Source organism: Folsomia candida, unplaced genomic scaffold (genome assembly GCF_002217175.1).
Source record: "Folsomia candida strain VU population unplaced genomic scaffold, ASM221717v1 Fcan01_Sc004, whole genome shotgun sequence".
Classification (NCBI taxonomy): Eukaryota; Metazoa; Arthropoda; class Collembola; order Entomobryomorpha; family Isotomidae; genus Folsomia; species Folsomia candida.
Genome location: NW_019091196.1, coordinates 1,878,352 through 1,897,836, shown reverse-complemented (window position 1 = coordinate 1,897,836; position 19,485 = coordinate 1,878,352). Strand labels below are relative to the sequence as shown.

Below are 19,485 nucleotides of genomic sequence, written 5' to 3'. Positions count from 1 at the left end.
GTTCATAAAAAAATACACCTGTTCCTCAATTGTTTCAATCTAATTTTTTTTGTACTTGTAAACAAATCCTGCCAGTTAACTTCTCAGTTTTTTTGTCTCGATTTTTCAACGAACTTTACATACACTTCATACTGGCCTACTTTTTCAGATTATTTAGAGTGCCCGAAACTGATCCAGCTTATTTAAATGGGCAATAAATCATTTCTGAAAACCTTTCTCTTTTCACTTTCTCCTCGAAAATGCACTAAATCCACTCGAACAAGGAGTACTTTTCCTCCTAAGACGGGACATTATTTTACTGCTCACACTTTCTCTCCCCGGAGAAAGTGCGGACTTTCTCCCACGACACGAGTTCCCAGTGAAAGTGAACAAGAGGGTCAACTGCCACTTTTACTGCGAGCACTTCCCCCGACTTTATTTTACACTAAATGTCATAACAAATATGATAAATTGGAGATGATGCGGTCTGATTTGTGTTCGTGTGGGGAAAGGATTTCGCTACGAGGGAACATTGTTCTTGTATGTGGTAAAAATAAAATATGCAAAATTTACAAGGTTTTTTTTTGAGGGGGTGATGTTTAGGGGAGAATAATGAATTTTTTTGATGGAGGGATGAGGGGAGATATTTAAAATGGAACCAGAGGTCAACGCCGACGAATTTGTCGGCAGCGGCGGCACCAATTTTAGAAAATTTTTCGGCGGCGTGGCGGCGCGGCGCGGCGCAGTAGGTTGTTTGTATAGGAAATAAGATTTATCGGCGATTTATTTATCTCACTTCACAAATAACAATTCTTCAAAGGGAGAGTCCATAAATCACGTGATCGATTATCACGGGGGGGGGGCAGATGGTCAGATGTCACGTGACATGAGTAAAGTTTTTTTTTAACTTTTGTATATGTCAATAAATGATAAATGTCATGAGAGTTATGTATAAACTCTCTTGGCATACCACACGTTATATAAATTTGATTTTCATTTTGCATATTTAGAAACTTGCTTCGACTTAAATTCTTGGCGCATTAAATAGTTATTTACACATGTGTGTAATGTAGCTCTAATTTGATTAATGATTTAAAAACTATTGTTATTCCGGACAACATGATTTAATTTGAGCATCATCTCCTGTCACGTGACCGGTGGGGGGGGGTAGCGAAATTATCACCACCGGTCACCAAGGGGGGGGGGAGGGGGTCAAAATTGTCCAAAAATCGATCACGTGATTTATGGACGCTCCCAAAACTGTTGATGGAATTTACCGCGTAAAGTTATTTCGAAACATGCGAGTGAATTGCAATAATTACGCAAAGGACATGAAATATTACCGAAATTAGGATAATAAATAGCACTTTAATACATTTTTAAATTCCTTTTTCAACTTTTTACCAAGTTTCAAAGATATGTAGTCTTAATTTATTTCCCTGATTTCCTTACCGTAAATGTTGAGTCTTCCGGTGTGGAGGGCGATGCCCATGGCGTTTCTGGCTTGGCATGCGTACAGCCCGCCGTCCTCGTCCCGCGCGTGCGTTATGTTCACGTGGGAGATCACATTGTCATGAATCGTGACGTACTGGCCGACCAAAAATCTGTAAGAAATTGGCCAAAAAATAATCACAACTTTCAAAAAATTACGAAAATGTGCGTATGTCGAGTGAAGTTCAAAGATATAAATCTGTATCAAGTGCTGGAGGAAAAATACTTCAGAAATTTTGAAACCCATAAAATTAGTACTTGCAAAACAATTTTGTGAAGATTAGAAATTTTATGAGAAGCTATGGAATTATCAGAATTTCTTATGAAAATACCATCAAATGCAAAGAGATGTAGATTTGTGAAATGATTTGAACGAAAGAAAATTAAAAAAAACAAGTGTCGTTAAATCATGCATTATTTTGCTAAAATTATACAAAAAAAATAAATAAAAAAAACATCGTCGTTGATTTACTTTTACAACGACTGAAGGTTGTTGAAATTTGAATTTTAAAATTTAATTTTGAAAATTAGAACGCGGTGAAGGCATAGGGATTATAGGAGTTTAAGTAAACATCGTGAAGTAAAAAAACTACCATTTTTTACCTTCAAACATCAAATCTACAGATCATATCAATAATACATGAACTTTTGAAAAATCAAAGACGACGTTATTTTCATTCATTATTTTCTAAAATTAAAAAAAAATGAAGCAAACATTGAATTCAATTTCGAACGATTGACCATTCTAAAAAATTATAGTGAATGTAAAATTTGTTTCGAAGAATTTACGCATACAAGACAAACAATTGAATCAATGGTAACTTTGTAGAATCCGAAAATTTACAAACTTTAATAAATTTTTACAAATATTTCTAAAATAAGATTACAAATTTTTTAAACTTACTCTGATCAATGGCAACTATTCGTTTTGTAAATGTTTTCGACATATTTTTTCATTTTACATTTTATGTATTTTTCATTTTGTGGATTGTACAAAGATGCCAATGACTGTCGAATACTGTTGCATACTGACTGATGCGGGTTGCAAAGTACGAGTTCTTTACTAAAATTCTGAAAATTGGAATTCTGGAGAGTTGGATAAATTTAAAGACTTTTCAAATCTTAAGGAATAATCCTGCCTAAATGTTAGTCTGTCATTTGAAGAGCTAATGGAATCTTAAATTTCAGAAGTAAATAAAATGTTCCAACAAAATTCAACATGGCATTAACATTTGTCAATCCCACAATTTTTCACTCTCGCACCATTGTAACCCTCAATTTATGTAAATTTATATAATCGTGGGACAAATTTCGAATTTCGAATGTCTCATTGTAAGTAACTAATATCCAATTACACAAGAGAACTTTTTGTGTATACGTAATTTTCAAACTCTACAAAATTATAACAAGTAGGACAAAATTGTTTTCTACAGAATCATATTCCGCAATTCACGCAGGCCTTGGCAACTTTGTAAAATCCATAAATTTTGTAAAATGGTTTTACTGACTTTTACAAAATAAAGAAACCACCTTAATCTAAGCAAACTTAACAATATTTGTAAAAATTTGTACGTTTACAGAAATTACGAAGTTTACAACGCTACCAAGGCCTGCGTGACATCAATAATTGGGCGTAAAGTTCAAATTTAAAAACGTTATCCTTTTTTTTAATTTGAAATTAAAAAATTTAAATTTATGTAATTGACTAAAATTATTACAAACTGTTTATCAAAAATTGTAACTTGTATAATTTGCTTTTAAATATTTGTAAAAGTTTACGGATTTTATAAAGTTACAAAGAACAACACAAATTGGCTCAATAATTTCATCCAGATTAATAATGAAAGGTTTACAAATTTGCTTTCTCGACCCACCTTTCACTTTCTGGCAGTGCGAAGCCGTCCAGAGTCCATGTGAACTGCGGGGGTGGATTTCCGACGGCGGTGCATTTCAGCGACACGGACGGACCTGGCTGGATCGTTTGTTCTGAAAAACGATACACCATCTCGGGCAGGACGGCTGAAAATAAGTGAAAATAAAATTGGGACAAATTTTCTATTTATTAAAATTATAAGAATTGTAGTCTTACATTACAAAAAAAAACAGATTGTACTTTACGCTCAAAAAAATACAGACCAAAAATCTGAGGGGTTATCTTGTAGAGGTTCCTATCATGGAACATATTTGTTTTTAATTTAAACATTTTTCTCTAAATTTTTTTTGAAACAACAGGACGCAGAAATTTTCTGAAATTTAAAGGATTATAGATAAATTTACGCAGAAATTTCACGCGGGGATATTTGTAATTCCGCAAGCTCTGTAAAGTTTCGATTGTTTAGAAATCAAGGTATTGTGAAGTCTATAAATCAAGGGAATTTCTTAAATTAAAAAAAAATTGAACCGGTGACTCACTCAATTGTGTGGTACTTGTGAAGAATCTGCTACTTACAGAAATGACTAAACTGTTGGAATAAACAAAACCTGACGTGGAACATATGCAAAATATAAATCATAAATCCAAACTTGAAATTCTATCAATTACACGTATGTAACCAAGAAAAGTGTGCTAATTATTCTTCGATGGCAGTGCTTAAGTTTGCACAGTTTACTGAATTACAAATATATACGTGAACGTGAAGCGCTTAAAAATCTTGGAATTGGGAAGCTTCTCATGTACGAAAAATAAATTTCTCATGTATGAAATTGAAATTGAAATTTTAGAAACTTTCTAGCTTCAATTAACATATATCAAATTAATGACTAGAAACACCTGAAATATTTCTAACAAATTCGAAACTGAGCGCCATCCTTACATCCTAATCGTATCTGGGAGGAGTCCTGGCCCGTCGTGAAGTCATTGGAGGCGAGGCACTGGTACATCCCCGCGTCCTCGGGCTGAACACGCACCAATTTCAAGACTTCGCGTGGCCCCACTTCGAACCTGGGGGAGGAGCTGGGCCCGCTTTCCAGCTCGGCGAGGGGCACGCCGTCCTTGAACCAGACGAGCGAATGGATCGGCAAACCGGAAACGAGACATCGGAGCGAAGCGGATCGCCCCACGTCAACAATTTGCGTCGGCGGAGACACTTGCACGCGGAGGGGAACTGCAAAAAAAAATTCGTAATTTGTTAGAAAATTGGTGTCAAGAATTATATAGCATTTTTTCAAATTATGTTCGAAAATTTAAAACTTCCATTATGCGATAAGTTAAACTTGTATTGTATGTAATAAGGATTTATTATTGGTAAAATTTGCAAATTTTGAAATTTTATAAACTTGATAAAACCGTGCCAGAAATGACAACGAGATTGGTTTGCTTTAAGTTTTTGAAAAATTTGTATAGTCTGAAGGCCTAAAATTTAATTTTTTTGAATAATGGTTTATTCACAAATTGTGCAGATTAGATACGCCAGGGCAGAAATTTGCATTAAAAGAGAAGAGAACGTGCCATACAGTTGAAAAGTGTTATTCGTAAAGTACGTACTAGTAGATTTGACAGATATCCGGGGATATTTGCATTATACTAAAATTGAGCAAGATATGTACTGAGCGGGTGGAGCTTAGCTTGTGAAAAAGCAGTGTTGCGCCTCAGTTCTCCCTGTTATGTGAAGCCAATACTGCTTTTTCACGAGCTAAGCTCCTCCCGCACAGTACACATCTTGCTCAATTTTAGTATAAAAGAAGGGAAAGCGCGCCATAGTAGTTGGTAGTGGCAAATTTTACGTTTTCCCAATTTATTGCGAGTTTTCTCCTCTTTGGATGCAATTGCAAATATCTCTCCCCATGCAGTCTGAGCATTGGGATATCGTGTCGTTTGCAAATTCATATCGATCAAATTTGTGATCGATTTACACGAATTTGGGCAAAGTCGGAGAGCAAACGCTGGGAGACCTCCATTGTAAGCGTGCCATTTTATTGTCTCACTTTTCCCCTCGCCTATGCACCATAAAAGTTGTGTAATAATAAAGTCATAAATTAGGCTAGTACTACCTCGTAAACTACTCTTCGTCACACACTTGACGGCTTTCTCGCCTTGTGAAAGGACTTTTACTTTGGACAGGACAGCGAACACGTAAATCCATCAATCAGTCCATTCAGCGAGACATCCATCGAAAAACGGAGAAAGTCGTGTCGTTCAAGCGAAACCTTGCAGTCGGTACAGGTTCGCACAGCCCGAGCCAGGATTTATTGCTGATACTTGACTAAATATTTGTATATTGATAAGAAGCTTGTAAATATTTAAAATATTTCAATTTAAATTTAAAATATTTCAATTTAATTAAAAATGGAACTCTATGGGCCATGCCCTAGAAGGGTTGAGAAATAAATTACATACATACATACAAGAAGCTTGTAAATGGTCACGATAAAGCTAACCCGCATTATCCGATTTACCAAGTAATCACCAAATGGTGGCAGTAATGACACACCAAATTCAAACTTGTTACCCCCGGTATAATAAGTTTGAATTTGCCGTGAATAATATTTGGGGTAAAAAAAACAGATTTTTGTGTAATTTAATCGGAGAAGATTCTGTCTCAGGGTCAACTTTCGAGTAAAAATTGTGAATTTTCCCCAAAACTAACTTACATAATGGGATATTTTTATTTTACTGTTTTTTCGATTTTTGTTCGAAAATCGTCAAAAAATAATAATCCGAGCAAAATAATCAATAGCTTAGCACGTTACAAAGTCCAAACCTGCTATCTCATTCGATTAGACCAAATCGCCACAAAACCTATAGAATCTATTTTAAGCATAAATTAGTCTTAATTTTTCAAATGTTTCTGAAAAGGTGTTGAAATCCAACATTTGATAAGGTAAGATTGGATTAGGATTTACTTTATTCAGAGTTGATTCTCATTTTACAATTGGTTGTATATATTTAGTTAAAGAAGAAACCCAGGTGTTTTTCTTAGTGAGGCAAATACCTAACAACGAAAAAAATGCTAAGTATGCATTTGACCCTCCCTTAAAAAGTGACACCATCCAATATCTCGGCCATTTCTGAACCGATTTTGATGAAATTTTCCACCGATCGTTGTTAGACAATTTAAAAACGATGTGCGAGTCGCCTTTTCAAATTTTAGTTTTTTGAGAGAGTTATTAGCAAAAATACGCGAAAATTTGCCCCTGAATGAACATATATTTTTATTGTTCATTACTGGGCCATCCAAACATGTTGGCTTATTGGAAACAGTTTAGACAAAGTCATCCCGGTCATTTTGAGACCAAGATTATCCAAATCCGTTAGGAACTGAGAAAGTTATTCAAATTTGAAATCCAAAAATAGGCATTTTTTTAGTGACTTAAATACCTGGCAACAAAAATGACTATTTATGCATTTACCCCAACCCGAAAACTCACAGAAATAATTCGATATCTCACTCATTTCTCAGCCGATTTTAATCAGCATCGATTATTCTTACGAAATTTAGAAATGATCTACAAACTTGTGTGGTGAGTTTATAATGTTTATTGGGGTACAATATGCTTTGGAAACATTTGGTTTTTAGTTAATTAATAGAACATCTTATCAATTTATCGTATCCCCAACATTTTAGTTATCTTTCTTGATTAATACCGGCTATGAAATCTAGAAATTATTAAATTTAGAAAACATTGAAATTTTTGCAACGACGCAAAGTATTAAAGTCGTTGACAACAAATGTTCCAATTAGCTCTAATTTTAAGGAATATGTGGTGCTTATACATACAAGAACTCAATTGCAAGTATTAAATAAACAAGGTCCCAAAAAAGGGAAATCTTAGTGAGGCTTGGTACAACTACAACTAATAAATAAAATTAGATTTAAGAATTTTTGCATCACCGCTCTCGGTACCGTTATTTGTGGGTCCAATCTAAATTTTGCTTTGCATACGCATGAATTCTTACATTTATTAAATTAATTGAGATTTTAAGAAGACGTCTTTACTCTAATAAGTTTGTAAGCGAGAAGTTTGGTGACTAACTGAGATCAAATATAACGGCTAACCAATTGTGAACAACGAATATTTAAGTTTACAAGAAGTTGTAAGTCTGAGATCACAAAACCTTTTGAGGGGAGTCACTTATTCTAAATGATTAATTTATGCTTCCCGTAAAGAATAGTATCGAGAGCGGTGATACAAAAATTCTGAAATCCAATTTCATTTATTAGTTGTAGTTGTACCAAGCCTCACTAAGATTTCCCTTTTTTGGGACCTTGTTTATTACCCCAGTAATTGTTTACCCTTTTTTGTGGTCCAATTTATTTCCGCAAAAAATCTCGTCTCATATATTTACTAAATATATGCATAATTAATTTTGAAAAACTACCTAAAAGATTTACGTCTTTCTCAAATATAAAAGCAGAAATATTTATGTTTCTGACAACCTTGAAATATTAAAAAATAATTTGAAATTTTTGTGCTAGTTAGGGCACACACCCACAAATTCAAGAAATACGTCCTCTTGGTTGTACCCACCCAAAATTGCACATTTCGAATTTCCCCGCATTTCCTTTGCGTTTTTCTTTGTAAATTGACGACCAGTTATGAAGGTCGTTAAAGCCCCGACTGTTTTTATGAGCAAATTGTGCAAAAATCAACTATTGTATGAAAATATAAATATGAGTACGGTAAAATAAATTCAATTTTCCAGCAAATTCATCCTAAGGATAAAATGTCTTACCCATCTGCCATTATCAGTTAGGTTTTTAAACATTTGAAAAAACTAAAACCGGCATTTAAAACTAACGGACCACAGACAGACAGACAGTCCCGCCGGTTACACAAGGCCTATCTCCGACAAAACGGAGAAAGTGAAAGGGAGTTCATTTCATTTTGGTAAAAATATGGGACCCTCGGGTCTACTTTCACTTCATCTCGAAACAAATTTATTTCTACAATAAAACCATTTCTGTCCTGTTCCACTTTCACTTTGACTTTCTCTCCCACTTCGAATCCCACTTCGACTCGGATTGATTCTTCTTTTGACTTATTTTCAGCTAGAAATTTCACTTACTAGTCGAGAAAGACATTTGTTAAGCTTTTTTGTTAAGATAAGATTGTGTAATGGATGTTGTGATTGTGAAATTTGACGAAATTAGCAATTTTTCAAGGATTCTTTTTCGTCCTGAACTTTTTTACGAAAGTGATTCTAGAGAAATTGTACATAACTTGTAAAATAAAGACGACCTTTTTTTAAAATGGCCCACATTTTAGAAATTCGCCCTAAAAATCAACCAATTAAAAGTTAGTTGGTAAGATTCAGAGAGTAAAATTCTGTCAATAGATTTACTCTCAACGATAAGAAAAGTTGCAAAATTAATCGTGATCAACAAATTTTTCTATGATTACGAATTTAAAACGTAAAAATATAAACTTTCCTCTAAGCATATCGTTGCTACTTACTTTTTTTTCACGATACAACCCTCGAAGGCATCACTCTCATTAATGCTATTAATGCGAAATGAGCAACAGGTGTCCAGTACGAAATTTAATCAAAATTTATGACCATTTTTATCCGGTGTGTTTGAATTTAGTATTTATTTTTTCAAAATAATTTGCAACGGTGTGTCCAATACGCAACTTTCAGGACAATTTATTTATTACCAGTTAGATTTGCTTACCGTAAACGACGAGTTGAACGACGGCTTGGTCGACAGAGTGGGAATTGTTAGCGCGGCAGAGGTACGAGCCCGCGTCCTGGGGTCGGACTTGGGCCACGTGGACCACGCTATTCTGCGGGGAGGAAGACGGTGACGACGACGGCGGCCTTTTCGACGTGGGAGCAAGGTCGGATAAAACACCGTCGATTTCCCGATGCCACCTGAAATTTAGTAATAAATACGAGAAACTTAAATTTGTTTTAGTTCAGACAAAATTTTGTAAAAAGCGTTATATTTTTCAACTAAATTTTTAAAAAATATAATAATTATACTTTTTAAAATTATACAATTATTGTATAATTTTTAAAATAATTCAAACTTCACCAGACTTGTTTTACATCCAAGTAAAATTAGTTCTAAACTAGAAATCATGTTTTTAAAGTTGTGACGTTATTGTTGCTCAAAATTAGTTCGAAGTCAAGCCAGAACTTTACAAAAACAGACCCGGTTTTTCGGAAATTTTCTATTTCTCTACTGGAGTTTTCATACGTTAACTTGGAAAAGGAAGAATTTAGAGTTTTTGAGAAAGTAGAAAAGTTGTTGTTTGTTACAATAATTATAAAATTACTAATTTTGTAACTTTAATTTTGCTATTTTCTGGTTAAGGATCTAATTCTTTTGAAATTTTAAGTTCTTAAATAACAACTCGCAAGTAATTGATCTTGTTGTCTTTTAGTTAAAAATTTGTAAGTGCGCAGATCAAATTATGGATATTATTTTGATCATGACATACACAAAACTGCATTATTATTGTTTAATTGTATAACTTCACAGTCATTAAGACGTAATTTACAAAATTAAATTTTTCAACATTTCGTAAACAGATCATACATTGATGTTATGTCGCCATAAATGGATTATGGTTATGTCAAAGCAACTGAAAAACATTCCCAAATAAATTACAACTTGTAATCAATTTATGTAGCGTTTACACATCTGGTAATTTTCGCTTTAGGATTTCTATCCGACAAATCATTACTTTGTATAACTAAATTTATTCGTCTTCAGGTGGGTATCACTCTCAAAAGTAGTAAAAGTAGAAAGTTTGAATTATAATTCTTCCCAATCTTACTTGCAAGTTTAAAAAATTAAAAAAATTGCTTCAGGGAGATTGCAGACTTGCAAAGTTAAAGGATAAGTGAAGAAAAGCTTGCCAAATATGTGCATACTTTTTCCTACGATTTTTGTAAATCGTAAATTATATTTCAACATAACGAAAATTCTTGAAACCTCTGGGCAATTATTTTGCTTAACTATTTTCTTTTGGAAGTGTACACACAAACTTGTTCTGAAATTTTTGACATATTTATCCCCTCAAAAAAAACTAAATCCCACTGAAACCAATTTCATTTGCCATTTACAATTTTAAACTGGGTCAACAAATCTGTTCACTCAAATCCGCTTCACGTCAATCATAGTACTTAAGTACCTGCTCAGAAAAGCAATCTCTGCATTTTTTCTGGAAAACTGGAGAATATTCTTGCATCTTATGCAAATTACGGGGGAACAACTTCCCACAAATCTCTGCTAAAAATATAATAGATACTTCTTTCTGTATTTTCATTTCATTCGTATTCTGAAGGAGATCTTAAATAAATCATGCATCAAACGAATTTTACTTGCGACATGTGCATAAATTTTTAGCGGAAATAAAAAATTATGTAAACAAATTGTTATATAAGTTTAATTGTTTTGAATTTAACTTGCATAATTTTATTATCATGATTTCAAGTATAAATTGTAATGATCAAGGAAAAATTGTGAGTTATTTGTGGAAGCAGAACGCCGTGAATATATATACGGATTATTTTACGTCTGTAACCAATAAAAGATACGACATCAGAATGAAGGCATTTTGAGTTGTGTAAAGATAATAATTTGTAGTTTTTTAATTTTGATTCAGTAATTGATGGTTCAAGATTTTTTGTACTGGTATCACTTGAAAACTCCAGGCTTGCATTTTTGTAGGTTTCAAAATAAAGGATACACAATCATAAAAAACAGGTTTTAAAAAATTGTGCAAATTTAATTTACAGGATTATAATGCGTATTTAATCTATTTTACTTAAATTCTTAACTTCTCAACTTGCTTAATTCTTAGCAGAATAATTTAATTTAAAAAAACATTTAATATTTATAATTAGGTTAATTAATAAGCTATGATTAAATGGGAGGTTCTTACGAAAAAGACGGTGGCGGGTTTCCCTCCGCGTGACAGGAAAGGTACGTTTCTTCACCGGCGCGAACGCGTAAATTTGTCTCCCTTTGTCCCAATATTCGCACCGCTTGTGGTCCCTCAGGTTCTAGAGAAAGTGAAAAAAAAGTTTGTATAGCATAAAGCGTAATAATTCATCACTGGAAAATGATCCAAATTCCCGGGAAGTTTGAATTCCGTTCGTTCGAAATTAATTTGCAGAATTTTCACGATTTTCTCGCAGTATTCACCAATAAAGAAACTTTATACGAAATCATCTGAAAGATTGCTAAGGGACAAAGGTGTTTCTGTGGCCTTAATTTTGACCATGTTGCCAGCATGGAGGATTTGTGAAATCTCTTTTAAAAAATCGTACAAGTCTTCTTCTTCATTTTTATGTATGTCTCAGAAATCCTCCATGTTGGCATCGATGTGAAAATCACATCCGAAGTGGGTAGGTTTTAACAAAATCTACAGTACTCAAGACCAAAAATACCAATTTATGGTAACTATATTAACATATTTGAATTTTATTTTATTATCGTGACGATAAAATTAGCCCGAGCCAGGACTTTTGGAACCGTCGTGTCCGTCCTTCTGTCTGTATGTCAGGTTTATGATAACTCTCGTAACCTTTTCCTATCGACTTGAAATTTGGTACACATGTAGTATGGGGGCAGATAGTGAGTTCAAGTTCGAAGATGAGCAAATCGGTTAACTGGTTTACCGGTGGGGGTCATCCGAGTGGGTGGGGTATTATGCACCAAAATTTCAAAGTTGTCGTATAAAGCTGAAATTTGGTACAGAGGTTGCTAATGGTTCCTAAAAGATAAAAATGACTTCAAGTTGGAAAAATTTTCAATTTGAGGGACCCTATGGGGACCCTATGGAGCGACCCATACCGATTTTGAGAAATTGCTTTAAAAACATGAAATCCAGCACGGTGATACTTAATATCTTACCACGAAAGAATGTGAAGTTAAAAGTGAGCAAATGTGAGCAAGTGAAACCAGAGTGACCCTGGAGGGTGACCCATACTGTTTTTAAAAGTTGTTATTTCCATCTGAAATTTGGTATTGGGGATAAAAACTACTTCTGGATAGCACACAGCTTTGGAAGTTCAAGATGTTAAGGGATTTGACGCCAAGTAATAGAAAATCTAACATACATTTAACTATCCACAACACTGAGTTTGTTAATATTATGTCGGTCAATTCGGAGAAAAATTTAGAACTCTGACTCAGGCTATATGTAGTAATGTAGTCTGCACTGTAGGTTTTTAAATTACGTCTGTCTGCGTACGAAATACAACTTTGGATGTTCAAGATCTTAAGGAAGCGAGCCCCACGGGTGCTGGTAGGAAAGGGGGCAGATTTCAATAATTTAAAAGCGAGCTCTGTCCCCAACTACTGTCAACTGTTCAGCCGATATTAATAGTCTGAAAAAATCTTTCCTGGCAGATAATTTACGTTATTTTCCAAATACCAAATAACCTCTCAGAAAAATTTCCAAGGAATTGAGACTATTAATACAGGCTGAACATTAGGACTGAATGAGGTCTGCACTGTAGTTTTTTTATAATTAATATTACTGGTAAATACTATATGAAAAGACATTTGAAAAGAGATTTTGAAATTAGGAGAAATATAACTAACTCGGCTCGGGCTATGTCAGGTTCACACTTGATCAAAATTAAATTGTTACAAATCGGCTCGTGGCAACAAAAAAAAATTGGTGGTGCAGGGCCCAGGAAAATTGCTTATCCCTTAATAATCTTTAAGATTCTATTAAAAAATTTATTTTCCCTTCAAGACATCTTGTTGGGGAAGAAACGAAAGAATTTCGTACATATTGCTTCATTAAATTTTTGAACAAAGCTATAGGTTAAAAGTTTCCCAGCACTATTATAAATAGTTAAATATGTACATATATACTTAATTAAATAGTTAAGTATATTAGTTTGAACATATCTATATGTTCATTTTAACTTCTTAATAAGGATTAAGATATTTAAATGGATTTATTTTATATTTTGTGCAAAGATTTTGTAAAAAAAAATCATCCTAAATATTCGTCTATTAGATTTTATTTATTTGTATCTCTGATCAAACGTAAGGTTAGTTTAAATTTTTGAAACAAGATTACTTCACGTTGTCGATTTGCACTTTGACGTAAGTCCAAGTTTGCACGAATCTTACGAAATATTTGCGATTTATAATCGTTATAACCCCCAAAGTTTTATTTGTTTTGGGTAATAATTTGGATTTCAAGGTCTGCTGTGTCCATCGTTCCTTTATTAAAATCCAGTCATGCCTATCCAACGACTATTCTGGGAACGTCATGTCACTCCATGTTTTCATCCGTCCTCCCTAAAAACTCACTTTCTCCTCTGGAACAAGGTAACCCTGTCACGTGGACAACCTGGATTTCGATAATTGGGCACATTTTCTTGTACATAGGAAATAAAGTATAAACTTATTCCCACTAAAAAAAATCCCCGTCTTCCCCCCGGCGAACGTCCCTTCTCCGTAAAGTCGTCCCAACACGACTCAAACGAAAACGAGTCAAAATGAACATGAACCAACAATTCGATTGCAATTCTTTCTCCTTCAACAATCCAATTTTATCTCAGATCACGTCCCGCCGCCAACTTCTCCTCCTCGCTCGCCCAACTTTTTCTACTTCTTCCGGTGAAAGTAAGTATACGACAAAAAGTTGCATCTTATTTCATTTCACGCTGCAGTGCCGTCCACTCCACGAGGAATCCTTATCCTCTCGTGCGAACAGAATTTCAAATTTTTTTCCCAAAAATCAGTTTTTTTCAGACATTTCGAAATTGTCTCGTCCCCATATTTCTGGGAATGCTTAACTTTCACTCAAAACGTAGAAAGTAACGGTCCGCATGTAAATGAGGGGGAAAAATAGGAGGAAAACTTGTAAAAAATAAATAAGCTTCATTTTCTTTCGATACAATTTTATTTTCGAAAGGTGGAGAAAGTCGGGATCATTTTGATTCGAGAATCATGAAGAACAAAGCCTGTCCGTTTTTGGGAGAAAGGTTTTACCCACTCCGAATGGAGGTCTCCCAGCGGATGCTCTCAGATTTTGAGCAAACTGGTGTCAATCGATTATAAATTTAGTTAGGATAAAATTTGCGAAAGACACTCCGAATAGGCAAGTTTGTCAGAGATATTTGCATCCGAAGAAGAGAAAACGTGTCATGAAGTTGACAAATTTTGCATACACAATTTGATCGAAATTTCTCAGTAAATTTCGAAACTGCAATTTCAGGAATTTGAGATTTGGAAAATATTATATATGGCAAAGCTTTTCGATTCGGGGGAGATATTTGCATCCGAAGAGGAGAAGAAGCACGCTAAACTTGGAAAGTGTACAATTCGCCAACTTTTGGGCGCGTTTTCTCCTCCTCGGATGCAAATATCTCAGCCATACATGCCCATTGGTAGATCGTGTGTTTTACTAATTTCATCCTAATTAAATTTGTTATCGATTGACTCTTTTTTGCTAAAAATCGGGGAGCACCCGCTTGGAGGCCTCCAGTGTCACAAGTTTTATGATATTCAATACTTTCACCAGATCCTACTTCGACTTGTCAGTCGTATCAGTCAAGTTGGGAGAAGGTCGAGAAGAGTTTTGCTCCCTTTTCCAACTTTCTCCTAGTTTTTAGTGTAGGATTGGATGGTATTTAGCTATGAGAAGATGCATATTTGAAGGGAGACGAGGTATGGATGGCTGGATGGATGGGTGATGGATTGCAGGAGAAAGAGATGCAATGCGATGCGGGGGAAAGTTAGCCAACAATGGAAAAGTATTGAGGAAAAGGGGACAATGTTGACTAAATGGGAAAAGTAGGGTGCCAATGGTAACGTAGGGGTGTTGTCAAAGTTTGAGCATTTTTGGAGATAATTTGCCTAAATAATTTTTGCATGATTTCTGTGAAATTTGGAAATTTTATATAAATTGTAACAAATTACTATTTACACAAATTTCGCTAAAAATTTCAAATTTATTGAATTGCGTGAGGTCGATTTTCACTTGGTGATTGAGATTGACCGGTTTAACGTAAATTATAATGAAACGAAAAGGCTATCTTTCATGAAACTAGTTAAATAGGAATCATAAAGTTTCTTAAAACGGCGTTTTTATGGTACAGTTTTAAAATGTTACAAATTGTTATCAAAATAAAATTTTCAAATGATAATACTTATAATGTAACCAGTCAATATTTTTCTTTGTGAATAAAATCGAGTAAAAGAATTATAACTTTCTAGAATTATTACCCTATTTAAACCGTGTTTACGTTTTTATTCGAAAAATAAATGTTCATTGATTTGTAAATTTTGTAATTTTGAAGTTTTATTGGGATAGAAATTTAAACGTGCTTTAAAATGTATAAAAAATACGTCGTTTTGAGAAACTGTAATTTAACCTGTTTTAATTAATATTTATAGATCGAAAATATCCTCGATTTTGATTAAAAACACATTTTTATTTACATTTTAGAAAACACGCATTGCAAATTTTGTGATTTTATTAGGACAGAAATTTAAGGCTCTACTTCATTTTCATAGAGTGTTAGTCTCACTCAACCCGTGCTCAATGTCTTTAAATGTAATTTCTAAAATCGCATCAAGTTCATGAGTGTTGAGATAAATGGGACTTTTGATATTTTAATGTAAAGCTAATTTTTGGTACTACAAAACCTTGGTGTTTTGAAAAATTAGAAAATTCATTTTTGAAAAAAATTAGTGTGCAAAAATAGCAAATGAATTTTCTAATTTTTCAAAACACCAAGGTTTTGTAGTACCAAAAATTAGCTTTACATTAAAATATCAAAAGTCCCATTTATCTCAACACTCATGAACTTGATGCGATTTTAGAAATTACATTTAAAGACATTAAACACGTGCTGAGTGAGACTGCGCGCGAACGCGTCATCCACAACAGTCTTAAACGTTTTCTTAAATGGATAACAAAATACCGTTTTGAGAAACTTTACAATTCCGTCGTACTTAATTTGTTAATTTACAGATAAATAAAAAATTAACAGATCTTGGAATTTGCCTCCTCTTTACCCTGACTTATTTAAACGACACCACATTTTGTTTTCTTTACATTTTGGTACACAATCCTCCTTTTTTGAATCCCTGGGCGACTCTTTGCCCGAAAAAAAGCTGTCCCAAAGAGGATGTCAATCGTCTCTCGCGACGACAGAAAATGCACCAATAGCAAAAATCTGAACGAGTAGGAACGCATTTATTTTAAGGTTTAGTCGATTTTAAGGTGGAGATTTATTTTACGAGGACTCTTTTTTATATTCCCGAAGAGGTTTTTTATGTCTTGATGTTTTCCCCAAAATATTTTAAACTGAGAGAGCGAGATCGAGAGAGTAATTTGGGGCAGATGTTTTCCACGAGGAAATTGGAACGAGATAAAATCATGGCGAAACCAGTTTATATTTATTTTGAGGAGAAAGTTCTCTCCGTGATTTTGCATTGTTTAAGAGTGAAGCTGGGAAAACATGCATATTTATTTGTACTTTTGTGAAACCAGTGTTGCAAAAATGTGGTGGTGTTTTAATGCAAAAAAAATTGTCCTAATGTCAATAATGTTTATTTTGGCAATTTTTTTTTAGCAGAATAATAATTTTTATGTCTTCACTAAAATTAAAATTGTAGAAAGTTTATCAGTAGTCGTACTTTTTTAAATTTTTAAATTTGAATTTTGGTGTAAATACTTGAGAAATTGCTACCACACGAGGATAAATTGCTACAAAATTGGTTTCTGGGTAGTGGCATTATTACTTTGTACTTATACTTGATGTGGCAGCCCGGTAATAGTTTGTTACCACAATAATAAAATTGTGTAATTACAGCAAAAAAACTACACTTGCAATCTGGGATATTGGCTACCTGATAAATGAACAAGTTTATTACGTCTCCACGAAAAAATATTTGTGGCGTTATTTACTAGCCATAATACTACCAAATTTTTACACAAACAAAATTTTAGATATCGCAAAATTTTTCGCAAACTCAAAATTTTGGCGTACAAAACGATGTTACTCTGCTGTTGCTCTTCCGAAATTGAGCACAGAAAAAAGCAGCCTTACAAAATAATCCCTTAATTCCAGAATTTAAGTCCTTGACGCGAGTGAAAATTGAGTGCAAAATACGATAATAATTTTTTCCTAAAATTTTGCACATCACTTCAATTTTCGCAAATGTCAAATGCTGCCTTACGTGTTACGTAGTGTAATAATCTTGGTGTAAAAGTTGGCTAACATATTTATGCGTATGAAACAAAAAAAAGAAGAATTGTGTTAAAATATTTACATCTCCGCCGTCTGCCTGACTTTCTCTCCATCTGTGGAAGCTGTTTTTTTATGGACATAATATTTATGACACGCTGCAAAATGTGGTCGTAAAATTTTGAAAGGGGAAAAATGTGGAATTGGTAATGAAAGTAGAAAATGACAATGTGGAGCCATTATTAAAAGAATTATCAAATTTGTAGCAATAATTCCTTTACTAAATTGTTTTCGGGAAATTAGAATTTGACATCACGTAAGCCTGTTGATTCGGTTGATTACAAATAATTTTAAATTAGTGTAAAGGTACGTAGCTTAAATTCTAGCTCAACCGTAAATTAATAAGACGAATTATACATTACCAAGTTGGTCGAAAATTTGAATTTAGCGGAAAATGATTAGCTGCAGCAACTCGTTTCCTTTAATTCACAATATTCCTTCTTCAATTATTAAGAGTGCAGTGAATCACATGTGTCCCTGTGTGCAAAACTGATTGAAGTGCTGGCTAAACGGGGGACAGCGATCTTCATCCCTCAGCAATAACTCCCCCATCAATCTTGTCCCGGATGAAAAATCGGCCATACATCCCGCCAGACAAGATCTCGGACAACGTTCTTAAGAGCATTTGGTCCTCCTCCACCGCATTGTTCTTCGTCTTGGTCTCCCGAATTTCGCCAGAATTTAGCAAGTGAGCAGTAGATGAATGTGTGTGGCGTCTGTCTGGGTGGGTGCCAGGCCACTAAATAAATTTCTGTTAGTCTGCCCTCCTCTCTGTTTCGGAGAGTGGAGTGAAAGCCGTGGTGCTACAGGTGCTCAAAGGGAGAAAGTGGGTGAAAGTGGATTCTCCAACGAAATCAAATTAGCCCGTCCTCGTCCAGGCCCTTCTCTCTTTTTTTGGGGAAAAATATAAAGTAAACCAATATGACGAGATTTTTTTCTTAGTGAGGCAAATACCTAACAACGAAAAAAATTACTAAGTATGCATTTGACCCACCCCAAAAAAGTGACCATCTGCGATATCTCAGTCATTTCTTAACCGATTTTGATGAAATTTTGCACCGATTATTGTTACGGAATTTAGAATCGATCTGCAATCCGACTAAGCGATTACTTGATTTTGACCGGAATTATGAGCAAAAATGTGGCCTTAGAAACACATTTGTAATTATTGGAAATTATCAGCAAACCTTATCAAGAGTTTGAACCCCACAAATTGTAGAACAGTTTATCCCGCAAATTTTGAGTATAAATTTATCAAAATCCGTTAAGAATTGACCAAGTTATTCCATTTTGAAGACCATAAAATTCATAGACGTGATACGAATCATCGTCATTGACAACGACTAATAAATATAACACAAAATAAATATTCAAAATTTTAAACAGAACAACTAATCTTTGCTTCTGCAAGTAATACTCTTGGTAAAAATGCATGAAATTGTTATTGTTGGTGTTGCACCTCCAGTCAAGTCTTTTGGTATTTAGTAATTTATACCAGATATTTTAAGAACAAAATAACGTGAATCGGTTATAATTCAATTTTGAAAACCAAGCGCTTAATAAAATTATTCAGGATGCAAATATTGAAATGGGGGTGGTGCAATCATCACATTGACATCCCAATTACAAGTTATAAATAAACAAGGTCCCAAAAAAGGGGAAATCTTAGTGAGGTAGTGCAATCATAATTAATAAGTAAAATTAGATTGCATAATTTTTGCATCACCGCTCTCGGTACCATTTTTACTGGATGCAGTATAATTTTACTTTGTATACGCATGAATTCTTAATTTTATTGAATAAATTGAGAACGGAAAGCATTTTTACTGGGTAGTGAA

General features: G+C 34.0%; 1 protein-coding gene across 1 annotated transcript in view; it reads right to left on the bottom strand.

The window, feature by feature from the left end:
• LOC110848283 (Down syndrome cell adhesion molecule-like protein Dscam2) overlaps positions 1–19,485 on the bottom strand; it is a 118,088-nt gene that overhangs the window by 53,628 nt on the left and 44,975 nt on the right. Inside the window, exons 7-11 of the mRNA XM_035851005.1 lie at positions 11,305–11,425; positions 9,084–9,283; positions 4,284–4,574; positions 3,345–3,489; positions 1,432–1,583 (exon numbers count right to left, since the gene is read on the bottom strand). Of these exons, the coding sequence (XP_035706898.1) occupies positions 1,432–1,583; positions 3,345–3,489; positions 4,284–4,574; positions 9,084–9,283; positions 11,305–11,425 (909 nt within the window). The remainder of the gene's footprint in view (positions 1–1,431; positions 1,584–3,344; positions 3,490–4,283; positions 4,575–9,083; positions 9,284–11,304; positions 11,426–19,485) is intronic.